General features: G+C 38.9%; 1 protein-coding gene across 3 annotated transcripts in view; it reads left to right on the forward strand.

Moving 5' to 3' along the window:
• LGR5 (leucine rich repeat containing G protein-coupled receptor 5) overlaps window positions 1-17,758 on the forward strand; it is a 150,275-nt gene that overhangs the window by 51,914 nt on the left and 80,603 nt on the right. For all 3 annotated transcript variants that reach the window (XM_055238075.1, XM_055238076.1, XM_055238077.1), the window contains exon 2: window positions 16,854-16,925. In XM_055238075.1, coding sequence (XP_055094050.1) covers window positions 16,854-16,925 — 72 coding nt within the window. The remainder of the gene's footprint in view (window positions 1-16,853; window positions 16,926-17,758) is intronic.

Consider the following 17,758-nt stretch of genomic DNA (forward strand, 5'->3'; position numbering starts at 1 on the left):
GTCTAGTCTTCATAATCTGTGTCAAACCAAAGAGTTTGATTACAGAGGGAGTCTAGGATATTCCCTAGATTGAACCCAATTCCATGAAAGTTTTCTAGGGGTAAGGATAAATTACCAGTAATAAAATCAACAGTAGATATACACCATCCCTTTTTCTTTAATAGCTTCTTTCTAATGCCAAATTAGTCTATTATAAATAGGAACTGAACTGCCAAGAGGAGGGTACCAAGCTTTTTTAGAAAGCCAGTTTCCTGAATTGCTCACCCAGGTATGTGTGGGAGCAAGTTTTAATATTAACTGCGGTTTTTCCTATTCATCCAGATGAATATAGGCAGCAATTGCTTTGGTTAGTGAGCCATACTTTGAACAGTAGACTTTAGAGGAGTGAAAGTCCTCAACTAAGTAAGAGTACAAGTTTGAACATTTTTTGTTAAATGTAAAACAAAAACAAGTCTTTAGCCAATGGAAAAGAGTCAAATGAAGTCTTGTTTTGTGATCTTGGGAAAGCTGTGTACTGTGTGATGCCATCTACTTAAGTCGCCTGTAGGTTGACAAGCCCAAAAGCCTAAGGGAGCTTTCTTTAGTTGAGAGATATGACCTAAGTTTCAAGATTCTGAAGTTTTGCGGCAATGTGAGTAGTAAGAAGAAATAGTATGGTCCCTTTCAATGAGGCTCAAGGGCAGTTTTTCTCTGGTGTCATTTTCAAAAGACCCAGTTTCCAGGTTCTAGGTCATGGAAGGTTTGATCATCAGCAGATGGGTCATGGAAAGCTTTCTTCACCTGGAGAAAATATACTTTGGCATAACGCATCAATGTTTTGAAGTATTGAGTTATATTAGCAAATAAGTCCAGGAGATACATGAGGTTCTATTTTCAAAGACACAGGTCTCCTAGTTATTATTTTATAAGGGGCCAATTTGTAATTTCCCACTGGGGTTGATCTAATTGCCATTAAGGCCAGTGGTAAAACTTTAGGCCAAGTTAATCCAATAAATTTTATTAATTTGAGTAATTTTAGTTTCAAGATGCCATTCATCCTTGTAACATTTTGAAAGGACTGAGGATGATAAGGGCAATGGTAATGCCATTGGATTTGTAAAATCTTGTTCAATTGTTTGATAACCTGTCCAGTAAAGTGAGTTCCCCTATCTTTGGAAATCTGTCCTGGGATGCCCAGAGAGGAAAAATGATTTTAAATAAAATTATTGTTACTGTTGTGACATCAGCTTTTTTACAAGGGAAAGCCTTAATCCATTCTAAAAACAGACACACTATCACAATAATATATTGTTATCCCACTAAGGGTGGCAATTGAATGAAATCCATTTGTAGATGTTTAAATGGCCCAGCAGGTGATGGAAATATACCACTTGAATCTTTAAGGGTCTTTCTGGGATTACTGGTTTGACAAGCCACACAATGGTTATAAAACATTTTTGTTGTTTTAGAATAACCATCCCACCAGTACTTTTTAACAATTTGAACCATTTTATCCATACAATGACGAGTAATGGCGTACAGGACTTTTAAGAGTGGCATTTTCAGGGCCTCAGGAAGGACTAGGCAGCTATCCAAGCTCTTGGTGAGTCCTTATTTAGCATTAAATTTGCATCCTTTTAGACAACCTTTTTGTTGTTCCAATTCAGGTGCACAGCATTGTTTATTGAACAAATGATCATAAGTAATTTGATTTGAATTGACTTTATAGAGTTCGTACAGATTGCATATTTTAACAATTTCAGTGGTAGTCAACTTGTCATGAAGTTCTGCTAATCCCTTCCATTAACATTTAGGTTTAGTTTTATGAATATGAGCTGCAGTTTTAATAATAGCAACCCATCAGGGCAGTAGAATAGCCGAAAGAAATTAATCTACCTGTGACCCTTCTTGATGGGATTTCCACTAGAAATGAGAAATACTCTTTGTTTCAATAACACTCCAAAATCATGGACCACACCAAAAGTGTATCTATTGTCTGTATAAATGTTAACTTAGGCCAGGCATGGTGGCTCACACCTGCAGTCCCAGCACTTTGGGAGACTGAGGTGGGAGTATCCCTTGAGCCCAGGACTTTGAGACCAGCCTGGGCAACATAGTGAGACCCCATCTCTACAGAAAAAAGAAGAAGAAGAAGAAAATTAGACAGGTCATGGAATGGTCGTCATCCTCCCACCACAGCCTCCCAAGTAGCTGGGACTATAGCAATGGTGGTGCATGCCTGTTGTCCCCAGCTACTTAGGCAGAGGTGGGAGCATCACTTGAGCTCAGGATATTGAGGCTTTGGTGAGCCATGATCACACCACTATCCTCCAGCCTGGGCAACAGATTGAGACCCAGCCTCAGAAAAAAAAAAAAAAAATCATAAAAATCAAATAGTAACTTATTTGGTTTTGGCTACATGACAAGCCCTAGTAAGAGAATATAATGTTGCAGATTGTGCTAACTTAAACTGTGATAGAGTTCCCTTTTCTGTTAGTTCATACTGAGTGGTTACAGCATATTCTGTTTCGTATCTCCTTTGTATATTTTTTGGCATAAGACCCCTAACAAAAAGTATTAATTCAGGACTGTCTAATAGAATGTCCCATAAATCAATGTGAGGGGTCAATAGTTGTGATACCACACTCACACATTTATGGTTTTCTCCATCATTAGGCAGAGTGACAGGGCTAAGCAGAGATTACAATATTTGAGATGGAGATTTGGAGTTTACAGGAGAAAGATGTCATAAGATGTTAGTCTGCTTGGGTCTGACTGGAATCTAATAAACGTTAACTGTATGTTGAACTCGTAGGTAAAGTTTCATTTCCTAACACTAGGTCAGATGAGGTTTCTTCTAATTTAGCTGCTGCTGCCACTATTTTCAGACAACTTGAATATGCTCTGACCACTAGATCTAACTGGAGACTCTAATAAGCAATCAGTCGCTTTCTTTCCCTGTGTTCCTGAGCCAGGACTCCCGAGGCCTGACCATCATGTTTGTAAACAAACAATGTAAAACATTTTGTATAATTCAGGAGCCTTAAAGCTAAAGGCTGTTGTAAGGCCAGTTTTATTTGATGGGAAGTTTGTTCATGATTACCTTCCCATAGCAAAGACTTTCATATGGTTTGGCTGTGTCCCCACTCAAATCTCATCTAGAATTGTAGCTCTCATAAAACCCACATGTCATGAGAAGGACCTGGTGGGAGGTAATTGAATGATGGGGGTGGGTTTTTCCAATGCTGTTCTCATGATAGTGAATAAGAGATCTGATAGTTTTATAAAGGGCAGTTCCCCTGCACATGCTCTCTTGCCTGCCACCATGTTAAGACATGCCTTTTCTCCTCCTTTGCCTTCTGCTATGATTGTGAGGCCTCCCCAGCCATATGGAACTGTGAGTTCATTAAACCTCTTTTTCTTTATAAATTACCCAGTCTTGGGTATTTCTTCATAGCAGTGTGAAAATGAACTAATACAGACTTTAAGACAGATTTTTTGTAAGTTTATATAAGGGGGATGCCAACAGAAAAAGTTGAAGACCCAAGTTTTATAGTATCCCCAAAGTCCAAGGAATCCTTTTAATTATCTCTTAGTCATGAGTCTAGGGAAACCTTAGATTGACTTTTTTTTTTGTTCAGGTGAGAGGGAAATTCTCTTTCCAGTCAAATCATGTCTTAAGTAATAGACCTTTTCTTTAGAGAATAAAGTTTTTCCATGGAGGCTTTATGTCCCTTGTAAGGTAATGGTTATAAGAAAGAAGTTGAATCTATGACAGAGTTTTATTTGGTAGAAGAACATAACTATAAATTATCTACATATTAAATAGTAGTAGAATTTCTAGGAAATTGTGAGATTGACAGGTCTTGGTGTAATGCCTGAAAAAAATAACATAAGGCATCAGTGGACCCCCGTGGCATTACAGTCCAGGTGTATTGCTGGTTTTTCCAAATAAAGGCAAACAGGTATTGGCTCTTCTTATCAAGTGGAATGCTAAAGAAGACAGAGCAGACATCTATCACTGTGAATCATTTGGCAGCTGTAGGCACACTAGATAACAAAGTGCTAGGATTTGGAACCACAGGAAATTTTGGAATTATAATTGCATTTGTTGCACTTAAGTCTTGAACAAATCTCCAACCTCATCCATTAGCTCTTTTAGATAATAGAATTGGAGTATTATAGGGACTAGTACAAGTAATTACAAATATTTGTTTCATTAACTCCTCTACAATTGGGGAAAGTCCTTGGATTGCCTCTAACTTTAGGGGTAAATGGGGAAATTTAGGCAACGGCTTAGAATGGTCTAGTTGGATATTTATAGGTTCAGGACTTATAATTTTTTCTGTCAGTTGAGGAGGAAGCCCACAGACATTGGGGTACCCCAGAAAGGTTGGGGTTGCTATAAGTTTGGCTTTCAACGTTATCAACTCCAACTCGTAAGAACAAAGCAGTTTAGGTTCAGGAGGATCAGAGACTTCTAGGGTTATTTCTCCTTCTGAAGAGAGTTTTATGTGTCTTCTCAGGTTAGAAAGCAAATCTCATCCCAGTATCTTTACTGGAGTGGTGTCACATAGTAAGAAGGCGTGCTTCTCTGAAACTAGTTCAGCATTTCAACTGCTTTAGACATAGGAATTCTCTGAACTTGATTTGAAACCCCTACCACAGAAATATTTTTTCACTCCTAGAGATGTGTTGGTTTATTAGGGTGGGGTTTAAAGTGGATAAGGTGGTTCCAGTATCCACCAACACTGTGTATACATGACTCCCCATGGATCTTGATCTGAGTTTCCTTATAAACGTAAGGGTATTATAGGAAGTAACTTACCAGAGAATCCCTCAGAACCCCATTCATGTTAATTATTGTCTCGAGAGTCAAACCGTTGGGAATTTTCTCTAACAGAGGAAGTTAGAGACTGATACTAGAGTGGACAATCTTTTTTCCAATGGCCTGACTGTTTCTAATGATGGCAGACATCTTAAGGTACAGGGTTTCTTTGTTCAGGACCTCTTGATTTTGAGTTATGATATGCATGAAGAGGCCCTCTTAGACTTTGTCCCTGTAGCTGTTGCAGCTGTAAACATAGAAGCCTTTGATATTTTTTCTTTCAGCGTTTCACCTTTTTCTTGTTCTAAAGTTCTCTAAAAATATTCAACCATGATGACTAATTCAGCTGTATCAGTAACTTCCCATTCAATCTTCATTTTTTAATCAGGTCACCAAGCTTTGGTCAGAGCCCATGAATGAATAAGGCTGTAAGAGCTATTTCAGTTTCAGCAGGAAATTTTTCCTGCTGTATTTTAAGACCAGAATGTTTAACAAATCTAGCCTTGTAATCAGAAACTAATTTATTTCTTTTTGTTTGTATACATGGTTGAATAACGGACCAATCTTTTGTGGGAAGACAATAGGGATCATTTCCAGCAGTTTTTCGGCTATTTTTCTGGCATCTTTTTTTACCATCCCTAGAAGTAACTATTGAAGAGTCAGCAGTCCTTTCCTCAGGCTTATCCCATCCTGCTCTTTTTATCCATTTGTGTACATCTCTGGGTCTTAATATTATGTGTATAAACTGATATAAATCAGGAAACACAGGGTCATAGGCTCCTATGAGGATTCTCAATTCCTCAGAAAATTTTTGTGGATTTTCTTTGCAATTTGGAAAATATTTTGCTATGGCTCTTAGTTCAGTTTTTGACCAAGGAGTAAAATTATTTATAGGAGCCAAACCTGGGTATTCTGAGGGCCTAACTTTATGAGGCATTTACTTAACTTCCTTTCTCTCTTTATTCTCCAGATAAAAATGTAATTGAGCAAAAGGATTAGTAGGTTTAAGAGAAAGAGATGGTTTCACAAATGAGTTTGTGGATTTAGAATAATTAGGTAGAGGAGAATAAAGGCAGGAAACAAAGTCACATCAGTTACCACATAATTTCCTTACTTTTGCCCTCAATTTATTGCTTAAGCTTTTCAGTTGTCTTATTTGATTTTAGTAAATAAGCTTTTTTTTTTTTTTTCCTTCGAGACAGGGTCATGCTCTGTCACCTAAGCTGGAGTGCAGTGGTGCCATCACAGCTCACTGAAGCGTTGACCTTCTAGGCTCAGGTGATCCTCCCATCTCAGCCTATTGAGTGGCTGGGACCACAGGCATGGGCCACCATGCCCAGCTAATTTTTTGATTTTTTTTTTTTGAGACGGAGTCTCGCTCTGTGGCCTAGGCTGGAGTGCAGTGGCACGATCTCGGCTCACTGCAAGCTCTGCCTCCTGGGTTCACGCCATTCTCCTGCCTCAGCCTCCTGAGTAGCTGGGACTACAGGCGCCTGCCACCACTCCTGGCTAATTTTTTGTATTTTTTTTTTAGTAGAGACGGAGTTTGACCATGTTAGCCAGGATGGTCTCGATCTCCTGACCTCATGATCCGCCTGCCTCGGCCTCCCAAAGTGCTGGGATTACAGGCGTGAGCCACCGCACCCGGCCTTGATTTTTTTTTTTGTAAAGACTAGGTCTCACTATGTTGCCCAGGCTTGTCTTGAACTCCTAGGCTAAAGCAATCCTCCCACTGAGGCCTCACAAAGTGTTGAGATTACAAGCATGAACCACTGAACCACTGCACCTGGCTTGAGTAAAGAGTCTTTTAGAGAGGCAATTTTGGATCAGCTAGTTCTTTGTAAGCCTCTGTATACCAATCAAAAAATGCATGCCATTGTTTCTGAGGTATTTAGGATCCATTCTTTTCCATTATGCCCCATAAATGAACAATTTTATCTAGATTAAAACTTCGCCATTGTGGCCACTGCAACTTCAAATTATTTCTTGTAGGCACACCCATTTTTCTAGAATGGCACAAGTTTGGGGTCTATAATTTCTAAATATAAAATTTGTTTGTGTTCCCAGCAGAGGAGTCCCAGACTCCTTAGATATTGACAAACCCATTATATCCTCTTTTTAAAATTCTATCTACCTGAGGCTTCCAGCTACAAACTCAGTCTAGTTCCTATTGAATACCCAGTTTAACCTCCAGATCCCAATCTGGATTCCAGATCTATTCTGGAAACTAGTGCACTAGACTGGACCTAGTCTAGTTTATGTCAAGCACTCAAATTTGATCTCTGGGTCCAACAGGGAATACAATGATTCAGATAAACTTGGAGAGCTCAGGACGCAAATTGTGGAGCTTGAAATCTAAGAGGGACTTAACCAGGACCTCCAGATGCAGTGAGAAAGCAGTGAGCTCCATGGACTCAGCAGGTACCTTTTGCCTGGTTCCTTGATACACCCAGTGGCATGGCCCAAGGGTTTGGGGCGGTGAGTGGGGGGTCTCCTTTGAATCCCACTTCTGACACCAAACTTAAAGAAAATCTAAAGCACAGCAAAATTTTAGAGTTTATTTGAGTAAGAAGTAATTCATGAGTTGGGGAACACCAGACCAACAGAGGTTTCGCATTCCAGTGCAGAATATCAGAGGCAAGCATTTATGGGAAGATGCAAAAGTAAACCAAAGAAATCAGATTGACTTACAGTTACATAATTATCCTTTTGGGGGTACTTTTTTGGGAAGTTCTTAGTCACATAATTATATCTTAGTTGGCTGCTTATGATTGACTAGAGTTAAGTTTAATTTCTGTTCAACATAAATATTTACCAGAAATGTCCCAAGTTAAGTTTAGCTTATATCTGCAGTGTGACCCCAGTCAAGTTCCACCTATATTTGCAATTTAAGCTAGATGAAGGCTACTTTTAAGCCCTAGCTGGTTTTGTTTGCTCAGAAATTTTTCAGGCCTGGTCTCCATTTTAATTTTACTTTAACATTTCTCGTAACAATTTTATGAAGTAGATAGTATTATCTCTATCTCACAGATGATGCAGATGAGGCAGATGAGGCAACTGAGGTACAAAGATGTTAAATAACTTGCTCAAGGTTACTCAGCTCTGAAATATCAAGGCCAGGACTCAAACTAAGACAAAATATATAAAGAATACACACTTTTAACTATTACACTATTAACTCTTTCAAAAGAATTCCTTTGAAACCCCAGGAGAAGTAATATTAGAAAACGAGAGTAATATTAGCAAAAGAAAGATTATTTGCCCTTTCCTTACATATCAGTGTATAGTTTCACTGGTTACAGCAAGTATGTTTTACCTCTAATTCAAAGGTCATCAAATAAGGTAAAATGTTCTGCTGGCACTTTGCAAAAAAAGGGTATCCTGATGGTCAAAGTCATATAAAAAGATGCTCAGCTCTATGAGACGTGAAGAAAATGCAAATTATAACCACAATGTGATATCACTGTACATGCCAAAATGACTAAAATAAAAAAGGGAAAAAAGCCAGGCATGGTGGCTCATGCCTGTAATCCCAGCACTTTGGGAGGCCGAGGCCGGAGGATCATGAGGTCAGGAGATTGAGACCATCCTGCCTAACATGGTGAAACTCTGTCTCTACCAAAAATACAAAAAATTAGCTGGACGTGGTGGCACATGCCTGTAGTACCAGATAGGAGGCTGAGGCAGGAGAATCACTTGAACCCAGGAGGTGGAGGTTGCAGTGAGCTGAGATCACACTGCACTCCAGTCTGGGCAAAGAGGAAGACTCCATCTCAACAACAACAACAAAAAAAAAAAAAAAGAGAGAGAGAGAGAGAGAGAAATGATAACAATTTTGGTGACAACAAATGGAAACTACTGGATATGAAATCATTGGTATTCTTATAGGCTACTTGCAGGAGTATAAATTGATATAACCACTTTAGAAAACTATTTGGCAGTATCTATTAAAGCAGACATATGCATACACCAATACTCAGCAATTCTACTCCTAGATATGTACCTAACAAATATGTACACATATGAATGTTCAATAAATGTGTTTAAGAATATTTATAGCAGTACTGTTCATAATAGTCACAAACTAAAAACAATCCAAATCTCCATCAACAGTTGAGTGGGTACATAAATTGTGGTGTAATGATAAAATGAAACACTATATTGCAATAAGAAGGAATAAACAATTGCTATGCACAACATAAGGATAAATCTAACAAATATAATGAGTGAAGAAGATAGACATAAAAATGTCTATAAATGATTCATTTACAGAAAGATTAAAAAGAAGCAAAACTAATATAAAATGTTAGATGTCAGGAGAATGGTTACTTTTGGTGGGGAGCAATGAATGGAAGGGAACATGAGGGGGTTCTGAGGTGATGTCAATATTCTATTTCTTGATTTGTGCTAGTTTATGAGGTGTGTTCACATTGTGAAAATTCATCAGGGGCCAGGCGCAGTGGCGTGCCTGTAATCCCAGCACTTTGGAAGGCCAAGGTGGGAGAATCAACTGAGCCAAGGAGTTCAAGACCAGCCTGGGCAACATAGTGAGACCTCAACTCTACAAAAAAAAAAAAAAAATTTAATTAGCCAAGTACGGTAGTGCAAAACTGTGGTTCCAGCTATCCAGGAGGCTGAGGTGGGGAGATAACTTGGGACTTGGAGGTTGAGGCTGCAGTAAGCCGTGATCATACCAGTGCACTCCAGCCTGGGTGACAGAGTTAAACCTTAGTTGAAAGAAGAAAAGAAAGAAAGAGAGAAAGAGGAAGGAAGGAAGGAAGGAAGGAAGGAAGGAAGGAAGGAAGGAAGGAAGGAAGAGAGGGAGGGAGGGAGGGAGGGAGGAAGAAAAATTTATCAGGCTGGACACAGAATTTATGCATTTTCCTGTATATGTTATACTTCAATAAAAAATATTCTTAAGGATACAGTGTTTTGGAGTTAAAAATGATAACATTTTTAAAGTACCTGGAAATAATACTATTCATTCTATAATAAAATGCTACTCAAGCTTGCACCTTGTCTTTTGAGATTCACAAGAACTATATTATCTCTAGAAGTATATTTGAAAAGTAATCGATTAAAAAGTGCTGGAGTGGCTCCAGCCTAGATCCATTGTTATCAAAGGTATCTGGCAGAGAGCTGAATGCTACTGGATCTCCAAAGACAAATTTAAAATGATTGTACTTAGAAGAAATAGGAATTGCACTGTGCTGCTAAAGATGCAAATATTTGTCTTTAACTGTGGCAGAGATTAAAGAAAGAGCATCGATTTTTTGTTTCCTTAATTTTTTAAAATAGTAACACTGTAAGAAAGGACTTCCTTGTTCACTGATTCAAATACCAAATCTCAACTATGGCGAATTTTAAGATGATGAACAAAGTACCTACTTTAGTCATCTCCCTCACAACAAATCCATAGAAATGATAGGAAACATACTTTAGAAGAAGAATAAGAAGAAAGAGAAAAGAAGGAGAAAAGAAGAGGGGAGCAGAAGAAAAAGAGGAGGAGAAGCAGCAGTTAGTGGCACTTGCACATGGGGGTAGAAGGGCACCTTTCAATGAATGAGAATCTTTGAGGAATCCCCAGGAAAGAAAACAAATAGGATCAACTGAAAAGGGAAATTTAATTACAAGTAAAAACAATCATTGTGAAAGGTGAGCAAAACACAAAGTGAGTTTGCTTCCAAGAGCATTTTATTTCAGAAGAGTTCTATACCTCATGCTCTTAGAGGCAGTATAGACATTTGTCCAGGCTGCTACAACAAATTAGCATAACCTGGGTGTCTTAAACAACAAAAACATATATCTCACAGTTCTAGAGGCTGGGAAGTCCAAGATCAATGTACCAGCAGATCCAGTGTCCTCTGGGGGTCAGCTCCCTCAGTTTTGAGTTGACCAACTTCATATTTATCCTTAACATGGTTCCATAGTGTAGTGGTTAGCATTTCTGCTTTACACACATTATATCCTTAAGTGGCAGACAGCAGAGCCCTCTCGTGTCTCTTTTTATAAGGACACTAATCTCATCATGGGGGCTCCTCTTTCATGACCTAATTACCTCCCAAAGGCACCATCTCCAAATATCACCACTTTAGGGATTCAGGGTTTAGCATATGAGTTTGGGGGAACACAAACATTCAGTCCATAGCACACAGTAATGTGCTGTAGTATGCTAAAGGGGAAGGGATCCATAAGGAAGGCTAACAAGGAGGAAGGTATGGGTATGGTAAGCAGGGGACAAAGGAGAACATCCTTGGTGGTCCAGAGAATCCCAGTTATTTCCATGCAGTAAGAGGACAGGTGCCCCATGAGCATGATGGGGGTACTCATTGATGAAGAGGTTCAAGGCAAGTGGTAAAGGCTGGCAGCAGTTCCCATGGGAGTAAGTTGAGCAACAGCAAAGCACAGAATTGGGCACTGGTCTTACAAACACACAAAGACCGTGAATTTATAGTCACCGATCTGCACATTTATGAGGTTTTTTTATTTTCTGGTAGCACTCAGTATCCTGGGATAATAACAGAGAAGATAAAGGAATCATGGTGTTTTTCCAGAGCTGAGGTTTTTCCAGGAAAGTAAAACAAAAGACAGGGGCTAGGGAATTGAGAGTGTTGGTGACATGGTGATCCAGGAGATCAACAGCCTAGGTTTTGGGGCTAAGATGAGCTTTGATACAGGAAGTATCAAAGGACTGGAGGTTGAAATAGAGAACAACGAAGATGGAAAGATAAGAGGTTGTGTCAGAATGTCAAGGGTCTGTTGAACTAGATCTTGAATGGCCTTGGAAGAGACATGGGGGAGTGGTAATTTGGAAATGGAGAGGATAATGTATTCAAGGGAAGAGAACCACACGTGTAAAGACACATGCAAAGGGAAACGGTAAGAATTTCCATGTAACTAGATCACACATTGCATGGAGGAAAGTGGCATGAGATCAAGATGGAAACCCACATTAAACCAGATTGTTAAGAGCCTAAGGAGTTTGGGCATCATATCCTCCCAGAGGCAGGAGCTAGCAGAAGTTCTCAGATAGCGCTGTCCTGTATGGCTACCGTCGGACAGGTTGTATCCTGCACAGAGGCTCCTTCATGGGGTCTAAACTCTAGGTCGAACTCTGCTTGCCAAGCCATTCATCCTGCTTGCTCTGTAGCTGTTACCCCAGGAGAAAGAGGGTATTTTCTTTAATTCTTCAGCCCCTCAGGAGAGGGAGCCCTCTTTTAATTCATCTACCTGAGGGGCTGCATTCCTTTTTGGGTAGCAGTGGCTCTGTGTAGAGTGATGATCAGACAGAATTCTCAGGGCGACTTTTCTGGCCATGGTGTAGAAGATGACCCAGAATGAGGAGACACAGTAAACATGGAGAGCAGAACAGTTTTCAGCAGCACAGGGGCCTAACCAAAGGCAGCCAAAAAGAAAGAAGAGGGGCCAGATCCAGAAGCGAACTCTGTAATACAATTAACACCAAGGGGCTTATGGACGTAGGGATGGTGGGAAAGGGAAAAGTTAAAGATGACTCAGATATATTCTCCACTGTGTTCCTAGAATAAAACCTGACCACATTAATGCTCAGTTAACATCTGTAAAATGAAAAAAAAAATAGAGCTGCAAGTAACAAAAACATTTTTAAGCGAAAGATACTATCTGCTGGGATGGCACCCATAGGAACCCATAAGAAACAGTACCTTTAATCATCTTAAGCTTCCTCAATTTCGAGTTGTAGAGGTCAGAGAACTGGCCTAAAAATTTAGAGTTACTCCAGGCAGTTGTTTTCGGCCCTGGCTGAACATTCGAGTCACCTGAAAAGCTTTTAAAAACTCCAGTGCCCACACTGGATCAGTTAACTCCAAAATCCTGGGGATGAAACTTAGACATCAACATTTTTTAAGACAGAGGCTCACTCTGTCGCCCAGACTGAAGTACAGTAGTGTGACCATGGCTCACTGCAGCCTCAACCTCCCAGGCTCAAGTGATCCTCCCATCTCAGCCTTCGAAGTAGCTGGGACTACAGGCACACACCACTACATCTAGCTAATTTTTTATTATTTATTTATTTATTTTTATTTTTTATTTTTTTGTAGAGACAAGGTCTCCCTGTGTTGCCCAGGCTGGTCTCAAACTCTTGGCCTTAAGCAATCCTCCCACCTCAGCCTCCCAAAGTGCTGGGATTACAGGTGTGAGCTGCTGTGCCAGTCCAGACATCAACATTTTTTAAAGCTCCTGGGGTGGTTCCTGTATATAACAACTGCTCTCATGGAATTTGCAATCTCTATTCTAGATTTCTAGACGTGATCAGTAATATGGCATAGATAAGAGATGGATCAGAGACAGGGCAGAATGGTTTAACTTATTTGACCATCTTGTCACAACGGAAATCAATCATCCATTTCTTACAAAATCCTTTTACATAGTGACCAGTTCTTCAAAATTAATTTCTACACCTTGACAAAACATCAAGAAATTCATTATGTGGCTTCATTGATTTTTAGGAAACTGAATCATGGGCAAGATGTGGTTTAAAAAAACTGAGCATTTTAAAATAATTACTTAAAGAGTAAATAATGCACAGGCTTGGAAATTATTTTAAGACCCCACATTTGCTGCTAAGGTTATATGTGTACCGGGGTCAAAAAGACCAAATGCTATAGAAAAATAAAAGGAGTGGTTTAAAAATAATTTAAGGGTCAGAATGAAGATATTTTGCATAAATTAGAAAGGTGGTACACAAAAATAAAGAAAGCAAAACAAAACAAAAAACCCCAGGGCCTAGACCTAGGTTCTAGGCCTGGGCTTTCCCCCTAAATATTGCACTGAAACTTAGAGGCCACCTCACCTCACTGAGCCTCATTTTCCTCATCTATAATGAGCATTCTCACCCTGGTGAGTTTCAGTCCTCTCTAACAGCCAAACATTCTCTAATTCCATCATTGGTAAGTCAAAGATGAGCAGGCTAAAAGTAATTTAAGCCTCACCATTCTTGATATGAAGGCAAGAAGAGCATCACTCACCAAAGAGAAGTCGAGGACCCACCCCAGGCCACGGCTGTTTTTATTGATCCACAAAAGATAAGAATTTCAGAGTAAAGTCTGGAAACTTTTGTAGTCATTTAACTATTTCTGTTAAATCACATAATAAAATATTGAGCTTTGTATTTTGTATATCTTTGTATTTTTATTTCACCTTTTTAGTAATCAATTTTTATTATAGTTTATAATAGTGTGAGTCCACAGCAAATTAGAAATTTAAGAAATTTCATCTTTCACCGTGGATAGTTTGGAATACACTGAGCTGGAGAACCATAATTACATTTTAACATCAATGCTAAAGTGCACACAGAAGGGAAAAAAGCAAATGCAGGCAAAGTAATTTTTACCTTGCCCATTTTGAATTTTATTTTAGAGGCCCATTTCATTTGGTCTTAGATCATTGCTATTAAAAGTTATTTTCTGCTACAAGTTTATAAAACTACTAGAGGCTTTTTAAAAGAAAACAGCCTATATTAGAAAACAGGTGGCAAGGGATTGGTTTTCTAGTACTAGGTCATCGTCTAAAAGGAATTACAATATGATATGTCAGGTAGCACAGTAAAGTTATTAATTCCTGTTGGAAGAGATAGGTACTTTCCCTTTTTTTTTTTTTTTTTTTTTTTTTGAGACGGAGTTTCCCTCTTGCTGCCCAGGCTGGAGTGCAATGGCACAACCTCAGCTCACTGCAACCTCTGCCTCCTGGGTTCAAGCAATTCTCTTGCCTCAGCCTCCCAAGTAGCTAGGATTACAGGTGCCCACCACCATGCCTGGCTAATTTTTGTATTTTTAGTAGAGATGGGGTCTCACTGTGTTAGCCAGGTTGACATGGTGGTCTCGAACTCCTGACCTCGGGTGACCCACCTGCCTCAGCCTCCCAAAGTGCTGGGATTACAGGCGTGAGCCGCCATGCCCAGCCAGGTACTTTCCTTCTTAAGAAAAGAATTAAGTCACTCCCTTCTGATTGGAAATGGCTAATCATAGGGTTTCAAGCTATTAACATAGAGACACCCTCGTTTAAAAATAAGGAAGGCTGCATAATGAGGTTAGTTTTCCCAAGATTATGCAGCTAGTGAATGGGAAAGTCTAGGTTCCCACCCAAGACACTCTTCTCAGGCTTGCCGGCACTTTCTCTGCTGCCCTAGTCTCCTCCACCATAAAGTGTTCAGGTGGGAACCAGACAGTGAATGCTTACATAAGCCTCACTTCCAGGTACTTGAAATAGGGTAACAAATACTAAAAATACTGTGGAGTGCTCATGAATCACCTTAATATGTAAATGACTATGTTCTATTTAGAGCTTTCTGCAGATAAACAAGATCAATGTTTGTTCTGAAGTGATTTGCACATCACACAGAAAAATATGAGAGAAAATCTATGCTCTCCACACGTCTTGATGTCGAGACTGCTTTGATCTGTGTTACCAATAGACATGCCCCAAAATCAAACCACCTTGATCCTTTTAGGAAATAAGTAGGATATCAAATTTTAAAAATTGAATATTCCTGAGAAATATCAAGTCTTTGCAGAGATTCTATAATCACTGTGAGGAATCCAGAAACTGCATTGATCAGTTTAAAACATGGCTGTTCAGTGAACTTAATGACTGTGCTATTTCACAGGAATGTTTGCAAAAAAAATGAAATTGTTTATCAATTACTTGACTTTTTTATCTAGAAAATGCCAGAAAAATCCAGATTTTTGAAATATGGACAATGCAAAAAAATTTTAGTCTATATTTATGGCATTGTCTAGTCTTAGCTTAAGAACGTAGCATTTACTTGGCTTCATTATTTACTGTTCACTAACAGATAATAAAATTAACAGCAATTTGGGGGTGGTGCCATACTCTGAAACAATTAATAAAATATTTTCTCTTCTTTGCACATTATTGTGACTTTTTAAAGGCAAAGAGTGAATGATTCCTCAATTCTTAGCGTCATTGATGTAAAGTCAATATTTGATAAAAGAACCAAGTTATATTGTGAATGAAATCAGCTGATTAGGTGCAATGGATGTGTCCACTTTAATAAAATCAATAATTCAAGTTGAAAAGAACTTCATTATCTTTTCTCAAGATAAATTTTAATGGAGGCCTGGTCTGAGAATCCAATGCCATAAGTTCTGAATCCTCAGGTTCGTGCAACAAGTCATTTCTTAAGTGACCTTCAGCTGACTACATAAAATCTGAGTTGGTCTTGATTAGAATCTGTCCAGCTGTCAGTCTTTTGGCCTCTGAGATCCAGAGGGCATATACCCATGATGCTGTGGGGTTATGTAAGAGACAGTAAAGAAATAGGGAAAAAAGAAAAACACACAGAATAAAATGTAATTACATGGAGTTTCGTTTAAAACAAAAATTGATTGAGTTCTGCTTAAAGTGGCTTGTTGCTTCCTGTGCCAGGAACTACTGTGCAGGCCCAGCAGGAAGTGTGCTACAGAGCAGGATCACCTTACACCCTCGTTTTATGGTTCATTTCACTTATTTAATGCAATCTGAGAACCTGCAAAAGGAACATGTTAGAAGGAGGGAATAGGCTTTTTGTCTTGTTTTGTTGTTGTTTTTTTTTAAATTTCTTTGAATCAAAACATTTGTTTTTACAAGGTGCTTAAAGTCCCAGAGAAACAGGACTTCTAGAGTTGCACGGTGAAGACATTTCTCTTTGTCACACAATTTAAAGCAAGACACAAAGTTGAGTTACGTCTAGAGTTATGTCTGTTTCCTTTGCTGTCCTACTCACATAATTTTAAACATAAAGAATTACAACCATGCCCATGAATGGTCTAAATCATTTTGAATTCCATGTAAGTTCCTCCTAGGGTTTCTAGTTTGATAGAGAGCCCATGATATTGCGGGGAATGTTGGAGAAAAGGAATTAATATTTAAGATGTAGATAGCGATTCATTTGTCAAGCAGAGGAATGAGTTCATTTTACTGTATTGTTTGGAAATGTGTGAATTGAACAGCTGGATTTCCTTGTGGTGGCATTCGCCGCTCCTCACACACTGTCTGTTTTCCCCTCCAGAGACCTCAGTATGAACAACATCAGTCAGCTGCTCCCGAATCCCCTGCCCAGTCTCCGCTTCCTGGAGGAGTTGTAAGTATCACTGTAGTCTTGATGCATCCAGTCAACACTGGGCACATTCTTGTGTTTGTCTCTCATACTTACTGTGGGAACCAGATAAAACAAGGCAGAAAACCTGTCAGCACCAACAATTTCGGAACATGAGGAAACACTTAGTTGGGAGGGGGCAAAAATAGAATTGCTTATGATTCTGGAAATCAACTTATAAAAGAGTTTACCATAAGGCTACAACTTTCTAAGGTGAGACTGAGCCAAACAAATTAAAATTTTAAAACAAATCCTGTTTAAAAGAGCTGGATAGCTCTTTGGAAATAGTTAAGCAGCAGGATATTAAAAGTTTGAATACTGGTTCATGTTTATTAAAATCGCAAGTAAAGCTATAATCAAAACCAAAAACTGCTGTTTGGTTCGGCTTGTGACAGGGAGAATTGAGTCCACATTGCATAGCACCAAAACTTCTTGTCCTAATCAATTTTAATTACTATTTCCCTACTTTTAAATTTAGCTTCCCTCAAGGCTTCAGTAGAAAAATGTGAAATCCACAGAAGATTTAAAACTGGGCTCTTCCAAATACTAAAAATAAAAACTAAAAAATGAGGAAGCTAAAATTAGTTAATGATACACAGAGGAATTTTGATTAAGTCTAGTAACCACTTTTCAGAAGATGAAAAAGAACTATATAAATCAAAAATCTGCATTTAAAAATTCATTTGATCCTCTTACGCTTTTGAATGATGGGGATAAGGAAGTGATAACCCATCATAGCCCTAGTGTAGAACGTTTGGCACCATCAGTTGAGTCAGTCCTCTGACTGTTGATTAAAGGAATTGTTTAGGTAATGACCT

The sequence above is a fragment of the Symphalangus syndactylus genome, chromosome 13 (assembly GCF_028878055.3).
Source record: "Symphalangus syndactylus isolate Jambi chromosome 13, NHGRI_mSymSyn1-v2.1_pri, whole genome shotgun sequence".
In the NCBI taxonomy this organism is placed as follows: domain Eukaryota; kingdom Metazoa; phylum Chordata; class Mammalia; order Primates; family Hylobatidae; genus Symphalangus; species Symphalangus syndactylus.